At 43.2% G+C, this 21,381-nt stretch overlaps 1 protein-coding gene across 16 annotated transcripts in view; it reads right to left on the reverse strand.

Moving 5' to 3' along the window:
• KCNMA1 (potassium calcium-activated channel subfamily M alpha 1) overlaps positions 1-21,381 on the reverse strand; it is a 749,169-nt gene that overhangs the window by 37,729 nt on the left and 690,059 nt on the right. For 12 of the 16 annotated variants that reach the window (XM_004273064.3, XM_049697236.1, XM_049697232.1 and 9 more), the window contains one exon: positions 4,914-5,027. In XM_004273064.3, coding sequence (XP_004273112.1) covers positions 4,914-5,027 — 114 coding nt within the window. Of the gene's footprint in view, positions 1-4,062; positions 4,144-4,913; positions 5,028-21,381 lie in introns of all 16 variants that reach the window. The other 4 variants (XM_004273046.4, XM_049697228.1, XM_049697231.1 and 1 more) reach the window with 1 other exon arrangement.

Consider the following 21,381-nt stretch of genomic DNA (forward strand, 5'->3'; position numbering starts at 1 on the left):
TGCGGGCAGCAGAGTCAGAGAAAGAGCAGGCTACTGGTTTAGAAACACTGAAGTCACTGAAAAGGAAAGAAAAGCATGGGAGAAGCTGTTGATGGAGCTCAGGGTGGGGGTCGGTGGGACTCAATGGACTGCTCCGAGGTGCTTGTTCAAGGTTCCCAGGCCTGGAGAGCAGTGACGTCACGCAGACGTGCTCCACGACAGGCTGGTGGAGCTGGTGGACAGTGCTGGTCAATTCTTTGGTATAGTTTTAGATCGTGACGAAAAACACTCTGAAGCGTTTTTTTGGTAGCTAAGTCCTTTGAGAGATGGACGTATTTCAAGGACGAGGAGCCATGAGTAGCCATGCTGGGTGGGAAGTTTAGCCACAAGGGAAAGAAAGCAATTTATTGAGAGTGAAGAGCAACAGACTGGGAGCATAGCAAAGGCAAAATAGCAAGGAATCCACCCTCCGGCACCACCCACAGCCTGCCCGGGGCGGGGGGGATGGGTCTGGGTAGTGCCTGGTGTCTGGCCCTTAATCCAGGCCCAAACCCACCAAGTCCTGTTCAATACAAAGGATGAACCCCTGGCTGTCTCCGGCTGCTAGCTGACAAAGATTTGCTCTGCATTCCGAGGTGCTTGGGGATGCCCACGTTCTCCCTTTCCCCTCCTAAACAGCTCAATCTTTTATGTGCTTCAGCTCAAGCAGACGCAGCATTTGATGTTGTATTTCATTTCCATCTGAGGATTCCTCAAGGACTCCTCTGGCACGCACGTGCAGACTGATTGGTTGTGTCACCGAGATGTCTTTAACTTATTAAAAATTAAATGACAAATTAATTTCCATTCCCATCTTGGCATCAGAAATTATCAGTTTTGCAGAGCAAGTAATGGCGGGGAAAGTGTGTGGTGGGGGAGGAGATGAGTGCTTGTGATTTCTGGAATAATTATGGTGCTTTTAGGAAAAGAATAGATGAGGTTTCCTTTTTCTGATTCCTTTCTAAATGTATCAGCAGCTAATTCTCTTTCCTAGAGTTATTGTTTTAACTTTTTTTTTCCGTAAGGAACTTTTGGGATAACTTCTTTTGTTGTTGTTGTTGTTTTGTTTTTTGTTTTTTTTTGCGGTACGCGGGCCTCTCACTGTTGTGGCCTCTCGCGTTGCGGGGCATAGGCTCTGGACGCGCAGCCTCAGCGGCCATGGCTCACGGGCCCAGCCGCTCCGCGGCATGTGGGATCTTCCCGGACCGGGGCACGAACCCGCGTCCCCTGCATCGGCAGGCAGACTCTCAACCACTGCGCCACCAGGGAAGCCCTGTTGTTGCTTTTAACTTTTGTTTGTTTATCGTATGAGGCAGAATAAATGATAATAGGACAAAAGGCTGGGCATGGAATTATTTTTAAATGACACCATCTTGTTTCCCTAGAGAAAGATCCTAATGGGGGAAAATCTTTGCTCTCTGTTCTTCCAACGTTTATCATGTTTGGGTCCCCACTGTCCTTGCAGTGCTTGAGCTACAGGCTAGTGAAAATGCAAAACCCAGGACCTGACAACTGGGCTTTGAATCCAGGCCCTGTCACTAACTGCCTTGAGCAAAGCATTTTATCATTCTACACCTTAGTTTCTCTCTCTGTAAAATGGGGACAATATGAGCAGCTCTCCTGAGGCTGTCAGGAGGCTCCTATGAGATTCTGCTTGGTGAACCTGGCCCGGCACCTTGATGAACGGTAGCTGCTCTCATGCTTTCACGTTCTGTCCATGTGCTGTTCACACTATGAAAATTCCCAGCTTCCCTCTGCCCCTCTCAGAAGCACGTAAGTAAGGCCTTGCTCAGGGATCCTGCCAGGGTCATGCGGTAGCTTTTCCTCTCCTCCCTTCATTTACCTAGAAGCATGCTGTGGGCCACAGTTTAGTCTTCCTGCTTTGTGAATGGGAAAATGTGAACCTGCGACAAGATGCAGAGGGACCTGGTTTTAAGTACCTGTAAGAGCTGAGGAGGGCGTACACATGGACGCTGCCTAAAGGAAGTGTCGGTTACCTCTTCTCACGACGATGGGGAGGGTTTGGTAGACTTGACAGGTGACTGGAGAATGTCAGCCAGCTAGGGATTCGAGTCTTTGGGGAAGAACTCCAAGGCAGGAGCCAGGGTTCTGGGTTACCTAGTCTCAAAGGGCGAGCAGCTGGTGTTACCCGAAACCTATTTCACGGGACAGTAATTATGTGGGTGCTAAGAGGTGATGAAAACAGTCACCCCAAAATGTTTGTGATCAAAAACAACTGGGAAACAGGTTAAATAGCTTCAAACAGATTTCCTTCTTGTGGAACTTCTAGGAAGCCTGGACCCACTAACGTCAACTGGGACTCCCCAAGTGTGTGAAGACTGGAATACTATACAGTTTAAAAAACTTGTTTGACCTTGCACCATCTGTGTTTTTTAAAAGGCACTTTACTGGCCTAGTGTAATGCAGAAGACATCTCAGAACTTGTAGGTAAACAGTAAATATCTGTGGGGATAGGGGGAGGGGAGGTGGTCAGAGGATGATGATGGTCTGAGTGCTAAAGGCAGTATGACGAGTAGGAAAATTGGGCTTAAGGCAGAAGGTGAGGGTGATGTGAACACACGGAAGGTTCTCTGAGCTCATAAAAGAAATCTGGTGGTAGCTGAATACTTGAATTGTTGCCTCAGATTGGGGGCACCGCGCTCTTTCTTTTCTACTAGTCACAAATAAAGATGTCCCAGTTAGCTGGCAGCGCATGAATTCCAAATAGACAAAGAAATTCCTGGCAGTGGTGATACTGAAATGCTGCTGAGGTTTTCTGAGACAGAGATGTTTGGATGAATTTTCCCACCAGAAGTCTGGGCCACACAAGCTCCCTGGGTCCCTTACCAGCCTAAGGCTCTGAGAAGAGCAATCCAGAAGCCTACGCTTTTAGCCAACTTCTCTAAACATGAAAAAGACACCTGTCCTACTGTTGGAAACAGAAAATAGTGTGGCACTCCTTGACCTGAGTGAATTTGTCCTGATAAATAGCTACATCGACAATAATGCTGTGCTGAATGGTGGACAATTTATTCCTTTGTTTCCAGACACCTGGCAAGCAAGATTACTGTGTTAAAAGCCTGCTCTATTATTTTGAAATATATTTTGGAGCCAAGAAAATGGCATGTCCGTTTCAGTTGTGAGCTATTTGAAGGCAGATGATCCCTATCTCTCGATCTACCCTCCACCAAGCAGCACCTGCTTTCTCTATCTAGAAGATCAGCCCCCAGTCCTGAGACCTGCTGCCGATGGGTGCTTTTCATAGAGTTATCAACCAAGTCATGGGGAATCGGGGAAGAGCCTGACAAATGCCGTCACGACCACAGGCCTTCATCTTCTAGATGAGTCTGCTCCGAATCTCCTCCCAGAGAGGGCTCTGGGCCAGCGGAGTCGGGGTCAGAGTGCAGGGCTGGGCCTTGGTGGCTGCTAAGCTCATCCTTTGCATCCTTTCTTAAGACCTGGCTTTAATAAGCAAGGGTCCCCTATGAGCTGGCTGCGTTTATGGCTTCAGAACCAGAGCTTCTGAGAAAGGGCTGAGTAGGAAAAAAAAGGCAAATAAAGTCAGAATAAAGGAAAATAAACAGCTGGAGGGAAGGCACCGTCTTAGGTTTCTTATCTTAAAATTTTTATATTTCTCCCTTGACTTCCTCCGAGAGCTGTGAAGACATGTCAGTCAAACTGACAGTGTGCTCGAAAGAGGAATAGAAGGGAGAAGGTGGGAGGGGAGCAGGGGGACACATGGAAAAAAAAAAAGGCCCAAGCCAAAGAAAATGAATTAGAGCAAAGATGCTTTGGAAACAACTGCCAGGTCAGATGGGTGTGATCAAAGGTTTACTGATGCTGTGTGGGGAAAAAATCATTAAGGAAGGTTAGAACAAGACAGCCGATTCCAACCAGAGCCACAAATAAAACACATTCAAAGCAGTGCCATGGGGTAGCCTTTCCGTTACAGCCGGTGAAATAGAAAACAAGCTGATGATAGTTGGAAACACGAACCACAAAACAAAAGGAGATACTGATGTGAAAGAAAACAGTGCTTCTTACCCAGTTCAGTTATCATTAGAATGTGCGTCCCACTGTTTTTTTCCTGATTGACTGATACCAAAGGCAACTTGCCAGGTTTAGCTAATGGGATACAGCAGTTAAGGGTTGGGGAAAGGGAGTGGAGGAAAGTACAGAAAAAGAAAAGAGTGAGGGAATAACAGAGGAGACATTCTAAAGTAAAGGGACCCAGGACCACAGGTAGTTAGTGTTTATCTTCGGGGGAAGAGACCACGTAGCAGTTTTGCAAATTCACAAAGAGTAGCAGGGAGTGCCATGGCCAGGTTAAAAGCTGGATCCCACTGGCCAATGTTCATGGCCCTCAAAGCCCCATCATTTTTTGGACCAGAGCGGCAGTCAGTGAAAATGGCCTTTAGCTGAAAAGCTCAACTAGAATAGATGAAATGTAAAACTATCACATATTAGCCCAATGTTTCTATGCAGTTCTCACAATGGGGTTGGCTTAGACCTGAGGCTTTGTACCTCCAGGGAGGGACCTTCCACAGATGCTTCCAATGTGAATCACTGGAAAAAATCCTTGGACCATACCTTTCCTCCCTTCCTCCCGCTTCCCTAATGTATGCCCCAATCTCAAACCCTTCATCTCATGCTCCTTTGAAAACAGTGACCAGCATAAGGAAACTATCTATTCACCTCAGAGGAAAGATAGATCAGTTTTCCCTTGGGTCATCTGTCATATTTCTACCCATACCCTTCTCCAATCTCCCCCCGAGACAAACCCCATTAGAGCCTACCACACTGAAAGAGCTAAGACTCAGGCCAACCTCCTTATATCCTGCATGGTTGGAAAAGAGGACCAAAAAAATCCACCCAAAGCTGACATTCACTCCTACCTAGTTCAGTGATGATGGGGATGTTGACCCCAGTTGTGATGGAGGGCTGACGTAACATCCCATGTACCGGGCTGTTATCCGGAGAGGATCTGTCCATTCCTGGAGGTGTGAACCCTAGTGGGAAGGAAAGAGAGGAAGAAGAAAAATCAGAAATGTGGAAAATCTGGAAATGATGAAAGTATAGTGTGTATACACAATAAAAAAGTAACATACGCATTATTTACAAGTCAAAAATTAGCACTCCCAGGATAAACTCTGATGAGCTGTTTTCAGAAGAGCAAAGTAGGAGACCATTATAAAAGATTCTAACCCACTTTGACAGTTCCCTGAAAACCAGTCTTTACACCAATTATTGATCTTACTCACAGATTTCTGTTCCCTTCTTCCTTCAGGCACACATTAGGATTGTACCTCTGTGCCTCCCTGAAGTTAGATATGACCACGTGACATAGGGAATGTCCTGGCCCATGAAAAGCAAACAGAACAACGCATATCATCACTTCTGGTACAAGTAATTTTTTTTTTTTTTAGATGTTGGGGGTAGGGGTTTATTAATTAATTTATTTATTTTTGTTGTGTTGGGTCTTCGTTTCTGTGCGAGGGCTTTCTCTAGTTGTGGCGAGCGGGGGCCCCTCTTTATCGCGGTGCGCGGGCCTCTCACTATCGCGGCCTCTCTTGTTGCGGAGCACAGGCTCCAGACGCGCAGGCTCAGTAGTTGTGGCTCACGGGCCTAGTCGCTCCGCGGCATGTGGGATCCTCCCAGACCAGGGCTCGAACCCGTGTCCCCTGCATTAGCAGGCAGACGCTCAACCACTGTGCCACCAGGGAAGCCCTGGTAAAAGTATCTGACTTGCTATCTCTCTTCCCAGGCTGTGGCAACAGTGGGAACACAGGTTACTATGGAGATGAAGCCTGGGCAGCAGCCCTGGACAGTAGCCCAGACACACAAAGCATTCTGAGTGAAAAATCAATCTCTGTTGCTTTAAGCCACTGAGACTTGTTTTGTTGTCGTTTGTGGTGGTGTTGTTACCACAGCATAACCTAACCTGTCCTGACTGTTACCTTAAACCAATTGATTACTTATTCTCTTGCCAGTGAGGGACTTAAGCCTGGGCCTTTGACAGGGTTCTGGCCAAGGGGAAGTGGGAGGAAATTGGCCTGGGCGCTTGAGGAGATGTTTCCTTGCTCTTAAAAAATATCACATGGGAAGAGATTCTCTTTTGATCCACTGGACATTGCTTTTGTGTCTGTAGTGCCTGGAACTGTAGCAGCCGTCTTGTAACTAGGATGGGCGCCCACTGAGGACAAAGCCAACTTAATGAATTGGCTGAAGTGAATGGTAAAAAGACTGAATGATAGGAAGAACTGTCCTTAGTGCCTGAATTAACCAGCCCTAGAATCAAAACCAATTGATCTCAGGGTTTCTTACTACATGAGATTTTATACATTTATAAGTGAGATTATAATATAAAAGGTAGTAATGAGCTTTTATATATATTATACACATAATAATGAGATTATATATAATGTCTGTTTATGTATATTTATGTATTTTGTATTATGTATTAAATATTTATGTATATATACACACAATATATGTACAACTATATATTTTTTTATATATGCATGTATTTATTTTCCTCCCTTTTGTTTAAGCCAAACTGAGGATTTTTTTTACTTGCAGCTGAAATCATCCTGACTGCTGCATATGCCACCTGCTTATAGTGGACCCTTGAACTTCCCAGTGTGCTTGACACAGACCCCATAAGGTAGATGTGGGCACAGTAAACTGGAGAGTGGCCTACTTGTTCTGACTTTTGCAGTTTGGGCTTCTTTGGGTCTCAGACCCAAATCTCAATATATATTAGAATGAGCTCGGCCCAACCATATTTTCAAGTTTAGGGAGGGTGAGAAAGCATCCCAGCTAGGTCAAATGGCTGCCTCTTTAAGGAGGTACATAGCCGTATAAACATGATACATTTATTTTCTTCATACATTCTTTTGGTGAAAATTAATTTTGCCACGTGGCACGTGGCACCGCCAGCTCCACACTGGCCGCCATGCCCAACTGCCTTCCCCTTATAGAACAGGCAGACAGAAGTTCACGTTCTCTTTGTTTTCTCTTCTTTGCCCGTAGTGGGTGGCTACCTGGGCTTATCAATGGATTAGGGAATTACAGATACAGTCACTTGCGAAGTTTCCAAGAACAAATTTCCGAAGACTGTGACCAGAGAGATTAGCGCCTCTCTCTGGTAATGCGGCAAGACTGGGTTGTTTCTGGCATGAAGGTATGTGGGAATCTTTATCTACCAGGAATGAAATGACAGGTGTTCATAATTGCCTGTTGCTTTGGAAGTACATCATGCATGAAATGCCAGAAAGATATCAACGAGTTTTCCTGTTTTCTGCTCTCCTGTGTATAAATTTCATCGGAGTGTCATATTTTCAGAAAGAAAAAAAAAGTTTTATTTACCGTTCACTCCCTGATTGCACTTAATTTTATTCTTTATACTGATACCCTGTGCACAGGGTAAGTAACTTTGAAGGACAGTATAGTGTCCATCTTTCTAAACTCTGGAATGTGTGTTTTTCAGCCAACCATGTAACCAAGAACACGCAATTGAAATGCTTGCTGTTTTCTTCCCCTAGAATAGTGAAGGGGGAAAACTAAACTGTTTTCATCAGAAGTTTCATTCAAAAGCATGAAAAACTGCAAGTGACAGCTGTGTAGATTCAGTGGATGTGACGTTTTTGAATTTCTTCAACTTGACAAGTAAACACCTTAAATCGGTAATGCTATATGCATAATACATGGCTTGTATTTTGACATCCATCATCAAATGCTGACTTGAGAAAATACGGGTTTGTACGTCAAGGACTAGCACCCATAAAACAGGTAAAAATGCAGGTCACACGGTATTAGGAAAACAGTATTTCATTACAGAACCGGCAACAAACCAAAGCTTCCTTTTATTTTATCTTATTTAAAGATTCCGTTTTCAGCCGTGAAAAGACTCAATTCCTTTGCATGAAACCTTCATTTAGAAATGACATGCTTGCCTCGTAGGCCTCTTTCATTTTGCTTTCACATTCCATTTTCCCCTTCAGTCGCCAAGCCCGGTTCCATTAGCATCTGAAACTGACAAACTGTGGTGGATGTCCAAAGACATCTCTCCATTAAACGTCTTTCTCTCTCCTACGCAGGACCCCAAGAACGGGGTGATTTTGTTGGAAAGAAAACCTCAGCCATGATAATGTCACTTTTTATTTTGCTACTTTTATAGCCACACATTTTTATAAGCAAAGGCAAAGAGAACAGAAATAGATTTTATCTTATTTTTTGCCCTTCCTGAAGAGTTGTGTTAAAGAGGAACAGAATTTATTAGCATTGTTTCATTCTTAGAGATCCTATAATGGGAAACTTGTGGCTTGAAATGGCAGAGCAGACCCAGATTCCCGAAGTGGCCTTGGAAAGAAAAGAAAATCAGGCACCTTCCTTCCAAATAGAAGAGGCAATCCGGCCTTTGGTGCCATTGGACGGCATCTACCCCATTCACCACAGCGGCTGTTAATAAAGGGGCAGGTCTAAATGGCAACCAGGTCCCTAATGGTCTTGCTTCCCATCCCTTTGTTAGCTGCAGTGGGTACATCTTTGGTTGAATTTTAAGTCCCTCTACATAAAGCAGTGCTTCAGTTCTGCATGTGAAAGCGCTGGCACATGGAATATCCTCCAGGGACCCTGATCTACAGCTAGAGGATAGTGAAACTGGGAAACGCTCCTTCCGTTAGTTGAACTAACACTCGGGAAGTTAATTTTAGAAACAACCACTTATTTTGCCAGAAGAGATGATGAAGAATGTTGGCATGGGAGAGATGGAATCAGAAGTTCTCAATCAGGAAAAGATTTAAGTTTAATTAACTACAACCCAAGCTCTTACCAAGATGGCCTCCTGGTTCTTTAGATGTATTCCCTTTCCCCTCTGTTGAGCATGGACATGGGAGGCAAGTTTTGGGCTAAAGATAACTTTAAAGACTACCTGAACTCCTTACACTGAAAACCCCTCCCCATTTCAATCTTCAGGGGCAGATAGGATGGGCTTACTTTCCTTGTTCTACTCCTTTGGCATCAGGCAGAAATGGGCCCAACACTGCCCCCTGCCAAGCATGCTCACTCCATATGCTGCAGGAGAACTTTAGGTCAAAGACTGGGTTTTCTATTTCTTTAAACATCCCAGGTTGTCTACAAAATGCCTGGCCCACAGAGAAGAAATGGAGTGGAATAGCTAAGAGCATGTGCTTTGGAGTCAGATGTCTTAGGTTTAAATTCTGCCTCATGTACTTATAAGCCACATAACCATGAGCATAGCACAGACTCTCCAAACCTCTGTTTCTTTGTCTGTAAGCTGGAATTACCCACTATACAGGGCAGCTGTGAGAATAAAATGAAATGGTATATTTAAAACATTTAGTACAATGCCTGGTATGAAGAAAAATACTTTAAAATGTTGACTACCAACGTTAATATTTTACTCAGTACACAATAAATATTCTGGCTAGGAACAGCATCCACTGCCTCCCCCTTCCCTATGGATAAAGACCTGAGGTAGCTTTTGGTAGAGTTTTTTAAAAGAATTTTCACATAGAGAAAAATCCTGGAAAATTAATGGGAAGGCAATAGCAGTGTGGATATATTTTGGTAGAAATAATCAGGTCAATCCAGTGATAAAAATACAGCCTAAAATATTTAAGGATGGAGTATTTTGGATATTGGATGGCTAGGATTTTCTTTAGGTATGTTGAAAAACTGGTGTCCAGTCTTCACGAAAGAAAGGTTCTTAATGCCTTATAGCAACTGCAGACTCTCTGGAGTCTTCTGTTTTCTAGACCTAATTTCCCACTTCCTTTAATTATTTAAGGACATAATCTTTCTTCTGTTGTTTCTCGGGCTTTGGAAACGGTTTTCACCGCTCTCTATATTCTTTTCCAGAATTTGTGTTCTCAACCATCACCACTGTTGGGTTCAGCTGAACAAAATCTGTAGTCCCTGATTTTCTTTTTTATGATTGGTTATTCAATGGCAGGCAGCACTTGGCCTGTGTCAGGGAAGTTATTGGAAGGTTAAGTGACCTATAGTTAAATTTGACAAGGGCATTTCAGTTTGGATGGCTTCACATGAAAGAATTTAACACAAACACTTGACTTATTCCTAAGAAGTTCAAGGAGAAGAGGCTCGGGAATAACAAGATCACTAAGGTTTCATTTTTTAAAGTAATTCTTTTGGGCCCCTGCTGCGTGCATGCATACAGACGTAGCATCCAAGGAGCACCTGTGGTTACAAGCAAAGAGAGGCTGTGACTCAGATAAGATCTACCAGAGGGCATGCCTAGAAAAGGGTTCCAGGGTAATGTAGTTGTGAGTGCATTTGAAGATGAGAAAGACTCAATGTCATGGTCTTTGTGGAACTCAAAGCAAAGGCAGTGGTTGCGCAGTGGCGCAGTGGTTGAGAGTCCGCCTGCCGATGCAGGGGACACAGGTTCGTGCCCCGGTCCGGGAAGATCCCACATGCCGTGGAGCGGCTGGGCCCGTGAGCCATGGCCGCTGAGCCTGCGCGTCCGGAGCCTGTGCTCTGCAACAGGAGAGGCCACAACAGTGAGAGGCCCGTGTACCGCCAAAAAAAAAAAAAAAAAAGCAAAGGCAAGAATGTTCTGGATCTAGATTGACTAAGGTAATTTTGAGAATGAAGAAGTCAGGCTTAAGTAGAACCTTAAGCAAAAAGTAGCAAAATCCAACATTTACTGAGCGCTCAGCATGTACTAAAATCTGCGCATGTTTTAACTCTAGTTCATACAGCCATCCTAGGTAGATACTGCTATGTTACAGATGAGGAAATTGAAGCACAGCAGAGCTAAGCAACTTGACCCAGCGCATACATTTAGGAATGAGCAGATCTAGATCTCAGTCCAGGTAAACTGGCTCCAGAGCCTCCTCTAGGTCACCATGGCATATTCCTTCTTATTACGTGCCAAAGCTGCGCTAAGGGTTTTTTCACGGGCCACCTCATTTATTCCTCATAACAACCCTGTAAGTACAGGAACTGCTAATATTACCATTTTGCAGATGAAGGAAATAAGATTCAGAGTCGTCAAATAACTTCCTCCAACGCCCCAGTTGGTAAGTGGCAGATCTGGGGGCTCCAGCCAGACAGTCTGACTTCAGAACCCAAGGATTACCGTGCTCCATGCTGCCTTGCCTCTGTGTGTGATGGTCTCTCTTTCTCATGTGCTGAGCTTGGCAGGGGAGTCTGAGGCCTGAGCCAGTCTCACTCTTTTATTGTTTTCGCTTTTAAACAATAGCAGATAACAGCTGGGACCCACTGTAGTTATGCTTAACTTGCCTTGGTATGGTAGCATGCACAACTCAGTACATATGATAAATGCTTTATTACAGTATTTTTCCGTGGGGGAAAACACAAAGTACTTTCTAAATCTCCCCTAGTTAAATCCCCAGGCTTTTCCAGGGAGAGAGGGAGATGGAAATTCTTATAAATCACCTCCCCTAAAATAGATGGAGAAATGAAGGTAAGTGCCTCTCCACACCCATAGATGTAAGATAAAGGAATTGGTTCAAATGGTGGGGCAAATTGTCTTTTATTGTGTGCATATAAATGATGGTTAGAAATCCATATGCTACGTTAAACGAGAGAAATAAATTAGGCAGAGTCATCTAGGTTTGCTGAGACAGGTATTCAATATGAAGTTGTAAAAGGGAAAGATCACCGTTAAAAATGATCTATAAAGGCATGTTAAAATCAAGAGACACATCTCATATTACATCATCTAGGAGATGAATTAAATTTCCTGTTAACGCCAGGAAAAAAAAAAAACCCAAAGCCAAATGTCAGATGAAGTGAAGATCAATAAAAATATTTTGATAAGTAAATGCAACAATGCTACTTAACACATGATTGGCAACTGCTGAAACATAAATTATCCAAATTTCCCATTGCTGCTTATGGGAAAATTATGCAGATTAGAACTTGATTAGGCTTATATCATGAGACTCAATTTGGACTTTTAATCTATTAAGCTCCAATAAATGAGGCATCTGAATAGCTCCCCTGAGCAAGTACAGTAATAGCCACAGCAGTCGTTTTTTGCAGTATGTATTCCAACAAATTCTTCAGCAGCTGAAGTAGAGAAAATTCCAGGTACAGAAGCATGATTGCTTTCTAACTTGTAGGGGGAAAAATCCACGTGCCCAGGCTTGATTTGGGAAATAGATTTTTTTAGAAAAGTCTGCAAGAGAAATCCGGCCAAGGGAAAACCTCAGTTGAACCTTGTAATAGTTATTCATAGTAGTTTTCAGTGGCTTTCCACGAAGCTGGAGTCCTGAGTCACGAGAGCCAGGAGCCGACCAGTGTTGACTCAATAAAAAATTACTCTTTATCAAGGCAGAAACTTCTCCTGACACTCCCCAGAAGCTACTCTAACTGAGCACTTTCCACTTAGGAGCTGGAAGTGGTGCCAGCCCCCGACAGGTTGCTGGAGGTCAAGGTCAATGCTGGGAAAGGCGGGGCAGGGAACACCCTTGCCAAATTCAACTGTGTTACCTGCTTTACTCCAGGTAACTCACGAGCTTGGAACTGATCACTGTTCTCTACCCAGAGCCTAAAGACAGAGCTTAGAAATTACATTAATAGACGGTTCTGAGAAACCTAAACTATACCATTTGGGTCTCTTTTTGCCTCTTTACCAATCACTCTGTTAGGGATGCAAGACCTTTGGAAATCTTCTAGTAATTACCTCCCTTTTACAGATGAAGAAACTGAGGCTCAGAGCAGCGAAGTTACTGTGTCTAAGGTTGCGGATCAGCTGGTGGCAGAGCCAGGCTAGTTGATTCTGTTGTTACGTGCTCCCCTTCAACCTCTTCTCTACATGAGGAGCCCATTCCCAGTGTTTGGTGGGGGGTAGGGGAGGGGGGCAACTCTGACTCCACAGGGCCAACAATATGGACCCCCATCATCCTGGACACATGGCTGGTTTAGAGATCCACTTGTCCTCCAAGCTGGGGCCAATCTGTGTTCTCCCCAAGACCTGATGAAATCGATGCTAAAGATGCTTTCAAAACCACAAGGATGTAAGTACGGGGCTGCTGGTGAGCATTTAGCTCACCAGGGGACAAATGAAAACAGGGCAAATGAATCAAGAAGTAGAGAATGAGACAGAGCTCTGACATCACTCAGGCTCCTGGGCTCAAATGTGCCTAACGCCAGAGACACCCCAGTTGTATGACTTCCCCTTTATTTAAGGCTTTGGGGTTGGATTTCTATCACTTGCAACCAAAATGCCCAAATAGTATAGTAACTGAGAAAAATCTCTGTTCTTTTCTTGGTAAAATGGCTTATGCATGTCTGAGTTTCTATTGAAACAAGTGACTATATCTTCATTCAAGGTTTCTTGTTCACTTCCAGTGACCAGGGACAAGACCTGGGTCAATTTCTTTATTTACAATAAGTAACACTGATATTTTTAACAGTACTCTTTTCTAGAGACTGTATTTAATGAAAGCATTGGGAAGCTGCACAAGGTACTTCATCTTTTTTAGAGTTTCTGTTCTGGGTCTAAATTAAACCAAAGCAAACTAAACCAACCAACTAACAACCAATCAATCAACCTAAGTTCTCTATAGCTATTTGTCCATTAAGTTTCATAAGATATAGTCAGCACTTAGACAAGTCACACACACATGAAACAAATACAAGTCTCACACACGTGAAACAAATATGTTTGTAAGAGTTGTCTCTCCAAGCAGACAGTCTCTTTCCTTAAAGTAAACTTAAAGAGCTTATGGTCCCTAAGTAAGAACCTGTCTCTCAGAGGGGTTGGTGTAAGGAAGGAAGGGGGGGAGGGAGGGAGAGAGGGAGGGAGAGAGGGAGGGAGAGAGGGAGGGAGAGAGGGAGGGAGAGAGGGAGGGAATAAGGAAGGGAGGGGGGAAGGGGAGGAGACTAGTTACAACTCAAACACAGTTAAGGCCACAGATTTGGAAAGAAACCTAATATTCACCTGGTCTAACCTCTTCATTTGTGCAAAAGCTCATGGTGTCAGGATGAATTTTCCACAACTTCTCAATTGCCTTTTACCCCCTCTGAATTCATCTTACAACTTAAAAATAAGACGTAATTTGGCGACACAGATTAAATGATTTAAATTTTGACATACCCTTTCACCTAAGCAATTTCACTTCTAAAAATACATGCACAGCCAACATTTCTTTATATGAAAAGATTTGGTTACAATGGTCTTCATTTGTAGTTATTAAGTAACAGTATTAAAATGAAAACAACCTGAACGTCCAGTTTTAGGAAACTGATTATGTTAAGTACGCATCCACTAAAAATAATGCAGAAAAACATTTCATGATATAGAAAAAACGGTCATGATACAATTTTGTGGAAAAAACAGGTACACACTATTATGTATGATCCATTTTTGAGGGGTAAAGTATTTATATCTGCAGAAACAAGACTAACGTTAACTTTCTTATGTCCGAATGCTAAGATTATAAGGAATTCATATGTGTCTTCTTTTTGTTTATACCTAGTTGCCAAATTTTCTAAAAGAAATATATTTCCTTTGTGCAAGGAGAAGAAAATTTACCCAAATTATAAATGAATAAGAGAAAAGAGCCTGAAACCTCACAACTTCACGTCATCTTCATGGGTTGAGAACAGCTGATTGACACGGTGGAGGGACTCGCGCTGATGAGCTGTAACAACCCTAAAGGTCATTTTGACCTACGTGAATTTGGGGAAACTGATGCTCTGGGATAGAAGTGACCAAAAGTTACAGATTAAGGGGCTTTAGAAGAACAGAGCAAAACAGAGTTTTCAGGGTTCCCAGTTCTCTACCATTTCAACTTCCTACAATGTTGTAAGAGCCACTCAATCTCAGAGCGAAGGATGCTGAGAGCTTACATGGGTCCAAAGAGCCCATGGAAACCCACAATGCTCCGTGTATACAGCTGAGGGGAGGAGCAGTCAGAGCTGGTTTCCAGCACAGAAGGGTGGCATTTGCTGATTCCCATCCCTACTCTCACCAAGTCTTACCCACTTCAGATATGCTGTCCCCTCCCTTCTCCCCCAACTCAGTTCCTGCCCCTCCTTCACCACCTCCAGGAAGCCTGCCTTGACTAACTTTTCTCCCCGCCATGTAGTTACTTCACAAAGATATCTTTGCTGCACTTTTCCCTTCCCCTTTATTCACTATTTTAAACTGTAAGAATTACTACTGATTATGTACCAATTACTACCTAATGTTTAAATGTTTCTAAAGCATCTTTAATGTTCTCTTTTCTTTTCTTCATACCTGTTGGATTCTTCATTTCAATATGGCATGAACTACATCAGCCTTTCTTTTTACTACTATTACCACTTCTTAATTCCTGTCCTGGACCCTCCCTCTTTGCTGCCACCAGAGGCAAACAAAGGCTGTTTTGCCACTAATATAGAAACTTCTTCATGCTGGATCACATTTCCAGTAAACTAGAGGCATACTATGCCAGGGAAAAGGTAGAAGTACACATGGCAAGACAGCAATACGAAGTGGATACTAATAAAACACACAGAAACCCTAATGCTGCCAAGACTATATACCATTTTGTTTCCATTACATCAATTTCTTCTCCCCCTTTTGTGAGCATTAATCAAAGAAATGCAAAGAGCTCATTAAAGTAATAGATAGACTGAAAATGTAACCACCTTTACATTATAAACAGTTTCTTTACGTTCTCAGTGTTACGGGCTTTGTTTTTCAGCATTTGTCATGTACTTCAAATGTCCTTTTACATTTAAAACACCAAATGCCAAATGGGCCCCAGTTGTTTGGTTTAGTACAAACCGATGGCCAGCGTAGCAAAAACCAGAGCTAGGAAATCACAAGCAAACTAAAACACCCATATCTTAAGTGCACAGAAAATTAAGTAGCTGTAAAAGATGGATTTGCCAAGTGGTCCAAGGCATTGCCCTGCAATTCAGGAAGAGCAGAATCCCGTCACTGACAGCTCTCAGCCAGCTGTCTCTGACAGGTTCTAGAGACAGGACGCCTGGACAGAGATAGTGGCTGACGTCCCAAACATTTGATGGTCTTTTAAAAGAAAGCACTGTAAATGTTTTCTGTGAAGTCTGAAAGGCTTTCCTGCATATATGATGCTGGCAGATGAACATGTAACTGGAATCTTGGATTTCGAGAGTCAGGCATTCCCCACACACATAGAACTTCACTAAAGAAGAGGCCGATTGGTGCTAGTTTGATTTTGAACATCTCTGTTTACACCATGATCAATATCCTCTGACCACATCCTGAAATGAGCCATAACATCGTGATTAAGAACAGGAATTCTGCAGCTAGACTGCCTGAGCTGAGTGCTGCCTCCTTCGGTTCCCAGTTTTATGATCTGGGGCGATGTACTTAAATTCTGTGTCTTAGTCTCCTCACCTATAAAATGGAAGAGTAATATGTCACGAAGATTAAATGAGTTAAATAATACAGATAAACTGCTTATAACAGTGCCTGGCACAAAGTAAGCCCTTTCTAAGTACTAACTCATTTTTGATGATGTCAATGATAGACTGGTAATGCTGACAGAAAAACAGAGAATCAAAAGACACGGGTTTTAGCTCCAGGTCATCCCCTAAGTCCCCGCGACAATTTAGATTCAATGTCTTACCCAAACTTGGTTTGCCCATCTGTAAAACCGAGGCACATAAGGCAATGTCCCAAGGACTTCTGGCTCTCAGAAACGTGTCATCCTAATTCTGGGGCACTGTATATAATACTGGAATCATGGTAACTCTGGGTTTGATCACTCAATATTCAGGAATGCCCGCAGTCATGCCCGGGGTCATTTTTTTAAGAAGTGAAAGGCAGGAGCCCTCCCTTCCAGTATCACAGCACATAGTTCACATGAAAAAACACACCAGTGTAGGCATACAAGAGACACGCACTAAATGCACCGCACCACGACAACCATGCAAGCGTGCACATTACAGCTCTGAGCGTGAGACAATACCCTGTCTCAGGAGTAGTCCATAAGCCATAATCCTCCCTCCAGGAGCCCTCCATCCAATCCACTCGCTAACAGACAATCCAGTTTCATCTCCTGTCATGTGATCACCATCACGGCAACTGCTCTTGTCCTCAGTTTCTTCATCTGTAAAATGGGGATGACTCTAAAGTTCCTTTCAGCTCGAAAGTTTATGTCTCTTTCACAACCCTAAATTTTAATAATAAACTCATACAGAATAAGCTAGCAGGGAGAATCAAGAGGGCCTCTTTTCAGAGGCCCTCACAAGCTGTAGTGCAGTTCCTGCCTTTCAATTCTGTTTATACCTTTGCCTGGAGAATGAAATTTCAGCGCCCAAACCAATGAGAAGGATGTACTTTCTCCAAAGTTGCTATAATGGCCAAAAAGGCCATAAATAACAATTTATTAAACAAACAGTATGGGCAGAAGGAAGAGAAACTGCCACAATTAGGCCCCTGGGGCCTGCAGGCACGGTACATAACAGTGGGACTCGCTTATAATCTTGGCAATATGTTATCTGTTCCATTTTCTTGAAGTTATCTTCATAATCAAGATGCTATCCCAGCCATGGTGGGCTTTAGAACTATTTTTAATTTTAATTTAAAGAGCAATTAAAGAAAGACAATGGATATGCGGGATAATAAAGTAAGTGATTAGCAGCCTGCAAGTGACAGAGGCTTAACGATAATGTGGTTCTAGTCTCCAAAGGGCCTGTCGAGAGGAAGCCCTTTCCACATGTGGTTGTTCAGCTAATGTGTCTCAACCCACAATTACAACGTTGCTGACACCATTAACCAGTGAAACAACATCATTTCGGGAAATCCTTGTTGTCTCATTAAAATGGAAAGGGTCAGGTAATTTACCAGCGTTGTATGTCTAGTTTTGTTGTTGGTAATTAGCAAACGTTACCCAGCATGGACTCCCGCTGGGAGCTGGCGAAACTTTGTGAAATATTAAAGAGGAAAGTCTTTGTATTTCCCTGGAAAACTGAAAAGAGGGGCAGTAATAGTCTCCCTGTCACTTATTTGCACTTAGGAAAAGGAAGGAGCAAGTTGGGACTCTTTAACTTAGAGAGAAATGTTCAGAATGCATTGGGAAGGCACTAACCAAACCAATAATACCCTGAATTGGGCTGTATACTGGCCAGCAGGGTCTGTGTCCCTGTTTCTGAAAGGGGGTGGGGAGGAAGGGAAAATTGCAAGCTACATCTTTATTGTTCTTACTTAAGTTCTCTGAATTAATCTCCTTGAAATAGAGGAAAGGGGCTATAAAAAGTTTTCTCTCTGGAACGCTTTAATGATTTAAATAAGCGCCAGAATTGTTTATTCAGAAAGTTATTTATATATAGCTTTAAATGTAGAGATGGAGGAAACATATCCCAGGGCCCTGACTTCCTGCCTCCTTGCTTCCTAATGAAAACCTCTACAGATATTGGAACCGAGACTCCCACCCGAAACGCCAGCCAACACTTGGTGTGTTGTCAGGAAGCAGAATGGTATCTTATTCCTTAAATGGAACTTTTGGAACATAAAACACATTCCAATAAACGTGAACATAAAATTATGAATTCATTAAACTACTTTGGTATCTTGAGCTATATATAATATTTATATTCTGACTACCGTAAAATATGCTTTAATATCTTTAGGCAACTATAAGGACTTAAATATTTATAAAATGGCTAAAGATAAAGTATGGCCCTCTTATTCCTACATACAGATGATGTGAGGCATGCAATCAAAGACAATAACACTCTCTGCCCATTCATCATCTTAAAGGAGCCGATCAACACGCCATCCCTCGTGTGCCATCTACATAAGAGTTGTTGCCGACACAGGCAACTCCAGAGGAGTCTGAGCCTTAAAAACTACCTAGAGTGCTATACTTCACGGAAAACAGGGCTTTCTGAAAATGCAGACAAAACGATAAATTTGCAGGCAAAACAGCTCTAAGAGGGGCTTCAAAGTACTGCTGGTATTTATCTCTGGGACATTTGGGAATGGTAAGCATTTTGATTTAATATTTCGTAACACAGAGACATTGCTTCCTTGCATGGTATATAATTATTGTTCATAAAAAGGAGGGTTTAAAAAAATTCTTCAGTATCCTAAATATAAATAAATAAAAATAAGTACGTAAGAGACGCACCTGGGCTTCCTTTAGAAATGTGGAACAGCCTCATATAACCCAGTAAAAAGAAAGCCACTGTGAATTTATAATCACCTGAGGACCTATTAAAAGTAGGTTTATAGATTAAGTGTGAAACTTCAACCCTGACATTCTCATTATTTACTGTCCTTCCTTGTCATTAGAACCAGGGTTTGATTGATTTTCAAAATTTTTCCATTTCCTATGCCAATTAGGCCTTCTGAGACCTACCTGCCCCCACCTCTCTTGATCTCTCCCATGCACACTCCCCTGGTTTATTTCCTCTGCTCTTTCTGGATCGAGACGGTGTAAGGCTGGGGAACATGGAGACGTTCTTGAGTCAAAGGTCATTTCTCATATATACAGCATTTTCATACTGTCCATTATATACCATCCAAAATTCCTAGAAATCACCCTTAGGAGGCTGCCAGTCTATGGGGATTTAAGCTTAGTGAGTCCACAGCCCTGATATGAGGCTCACAGATGGTTACCTTTGGTAAAGAAGAGCCTAGGCCTGTGCTTCTCAACTTCGGTTGCACACTGGAATCCCTGATGCCTGCACCCTATGCCCAGAGTCTGATTTACTTGCTCTGGGATGCGGCCTGCGCATGGCAGGGTTTAAAAGTTCCCCAGTTGACTATAATGTGCAACTAAGGTGGAAAGCCACTGGTCTAGGTAAACTTCTTGAATGTGTATGCAAATATTTCTGCATACACCTATGGGGAGGTAGGGGAGGGACAGAGAGAAGATGCATCATTTTACTAGGTATTTAAAAGGATCCAAAACCCCTTTCCCAATGAAGAACAAATCATTCCCAGGGCCTCAGGCTGAGGGCCAAAATTTTTTTTTTTTTTTTGCGGTACGCGGGCCTCTCATTGTTGTGGCCTCTCCCGTTGCAGAGCACAGGCTCCGGACGCGCAGGCTCAGCTCTGCAGCACGTGGGATCTTCCCAGACCGGGGCACGAACCCGTGTCCCCTGCATCGGCAGGAGGACTCTCAACCACTACGCCACCAGGGAAGCCCCAAAATTACTTTTTTTGAGGGAAAAAGAGGTAAAGGAGGGAGGCCAGGTGCCACCTACCATCTAGTTGGAGCAGCATGAGCCCCACTCAGCCAGTAGCAACTCTGGATTGATGTCATTTCACCCAAATGTCAGGACTCCTGCCATAACCGACTGCCACCGAGCAGATGTGCGTGAGGTCTTCTGTCACTGAGCCGAGGCCTCGCCTTTCTGCTTCCTAAAAAGCTCCACTGAGTGGTACCACACTGGCCTGTCTACAGAGGGAAAATCCCAGTGGTCACTGTCAATCTGCCCGCATCCCTCCTCAACACTCTGTAGGCTTTTGTAAGTCTCCCTCACATGGATTGCTCACCTCCCAAAGGTGTCTTGGTTTCCACCAGCATCTACTTCCCATGCATACCTAATGGCAAGCACAATCAACAGGAATTCTGCCTACTGGGTACAAATGGCTAACCCTAACTTGTTAACTGTTATTTTGGGGGACCAAATGAAAGAAAATGGTAAAACTATCCAATATTAATAACAAAAAAGCTAATGTTGCTTGATCTCTAACTACACCCTAGGTAATAAGTGCTTTACACCCATCCACTCAGGGCTGCCATGTATGGTTACGAAGGTCAGACAGTGAACAACAGTTCATCAAAGTGGGCATCACTCATACCACGGAATGATATATTTGCATATTTGTTATAACGTTTTTTCCTAGCAGATGGTAGAAAAGCATACTGTTCAAACATAATCAGTATATTATGAGAACTTTTCAACACATGGAAGTAAAGTATCTCAAAGAAAGGAGTGACTTTTTCTGACTCCCGTAAAGGTGCCATACAGACTAGAGAAAGCCCTATATCTCACTTCTATCTCACAGAAATTTGCTGAGCCAGGTACAATTAGTATTCTCAGTGAGAAAACGGAGGCACAGACAGGTTAAATAATTTGCCCAGGGCTAGTAGGTAGCAGAGCTGCATTCAAGCCCAAGTTTTCAGTTCAGGAGCCCTCACACACCATGATTAACCTGACTGCAAAATGCGATTTCCAAAGCCCTCCATGTTTTATAAAACCAATCTGTAGTCATCATCTCCTTGGATTCACACACAATCCCTCACGGTATTTGGGTGGGGCTACTCTTAACAAACCCCATTTCAGGGATGAAGAAATGAAATCAGAGTGTTTATCCAAAGTCAGATACCACATGACTAACGTTAAGGAGGATTGAAA

Source organism: Orcinus orca, chromosome 14 (assembly GCF_937001465.1).
Source record: "Orcinus orca chromosome 14, mOrcOrc1.1, whole genome shotgun sequence".
NCBI lineage: Eukaryota > Metazoa > Chordata > Mammalia > Artiodactyla > Delphinidae > Orcinus > Orcinus orca.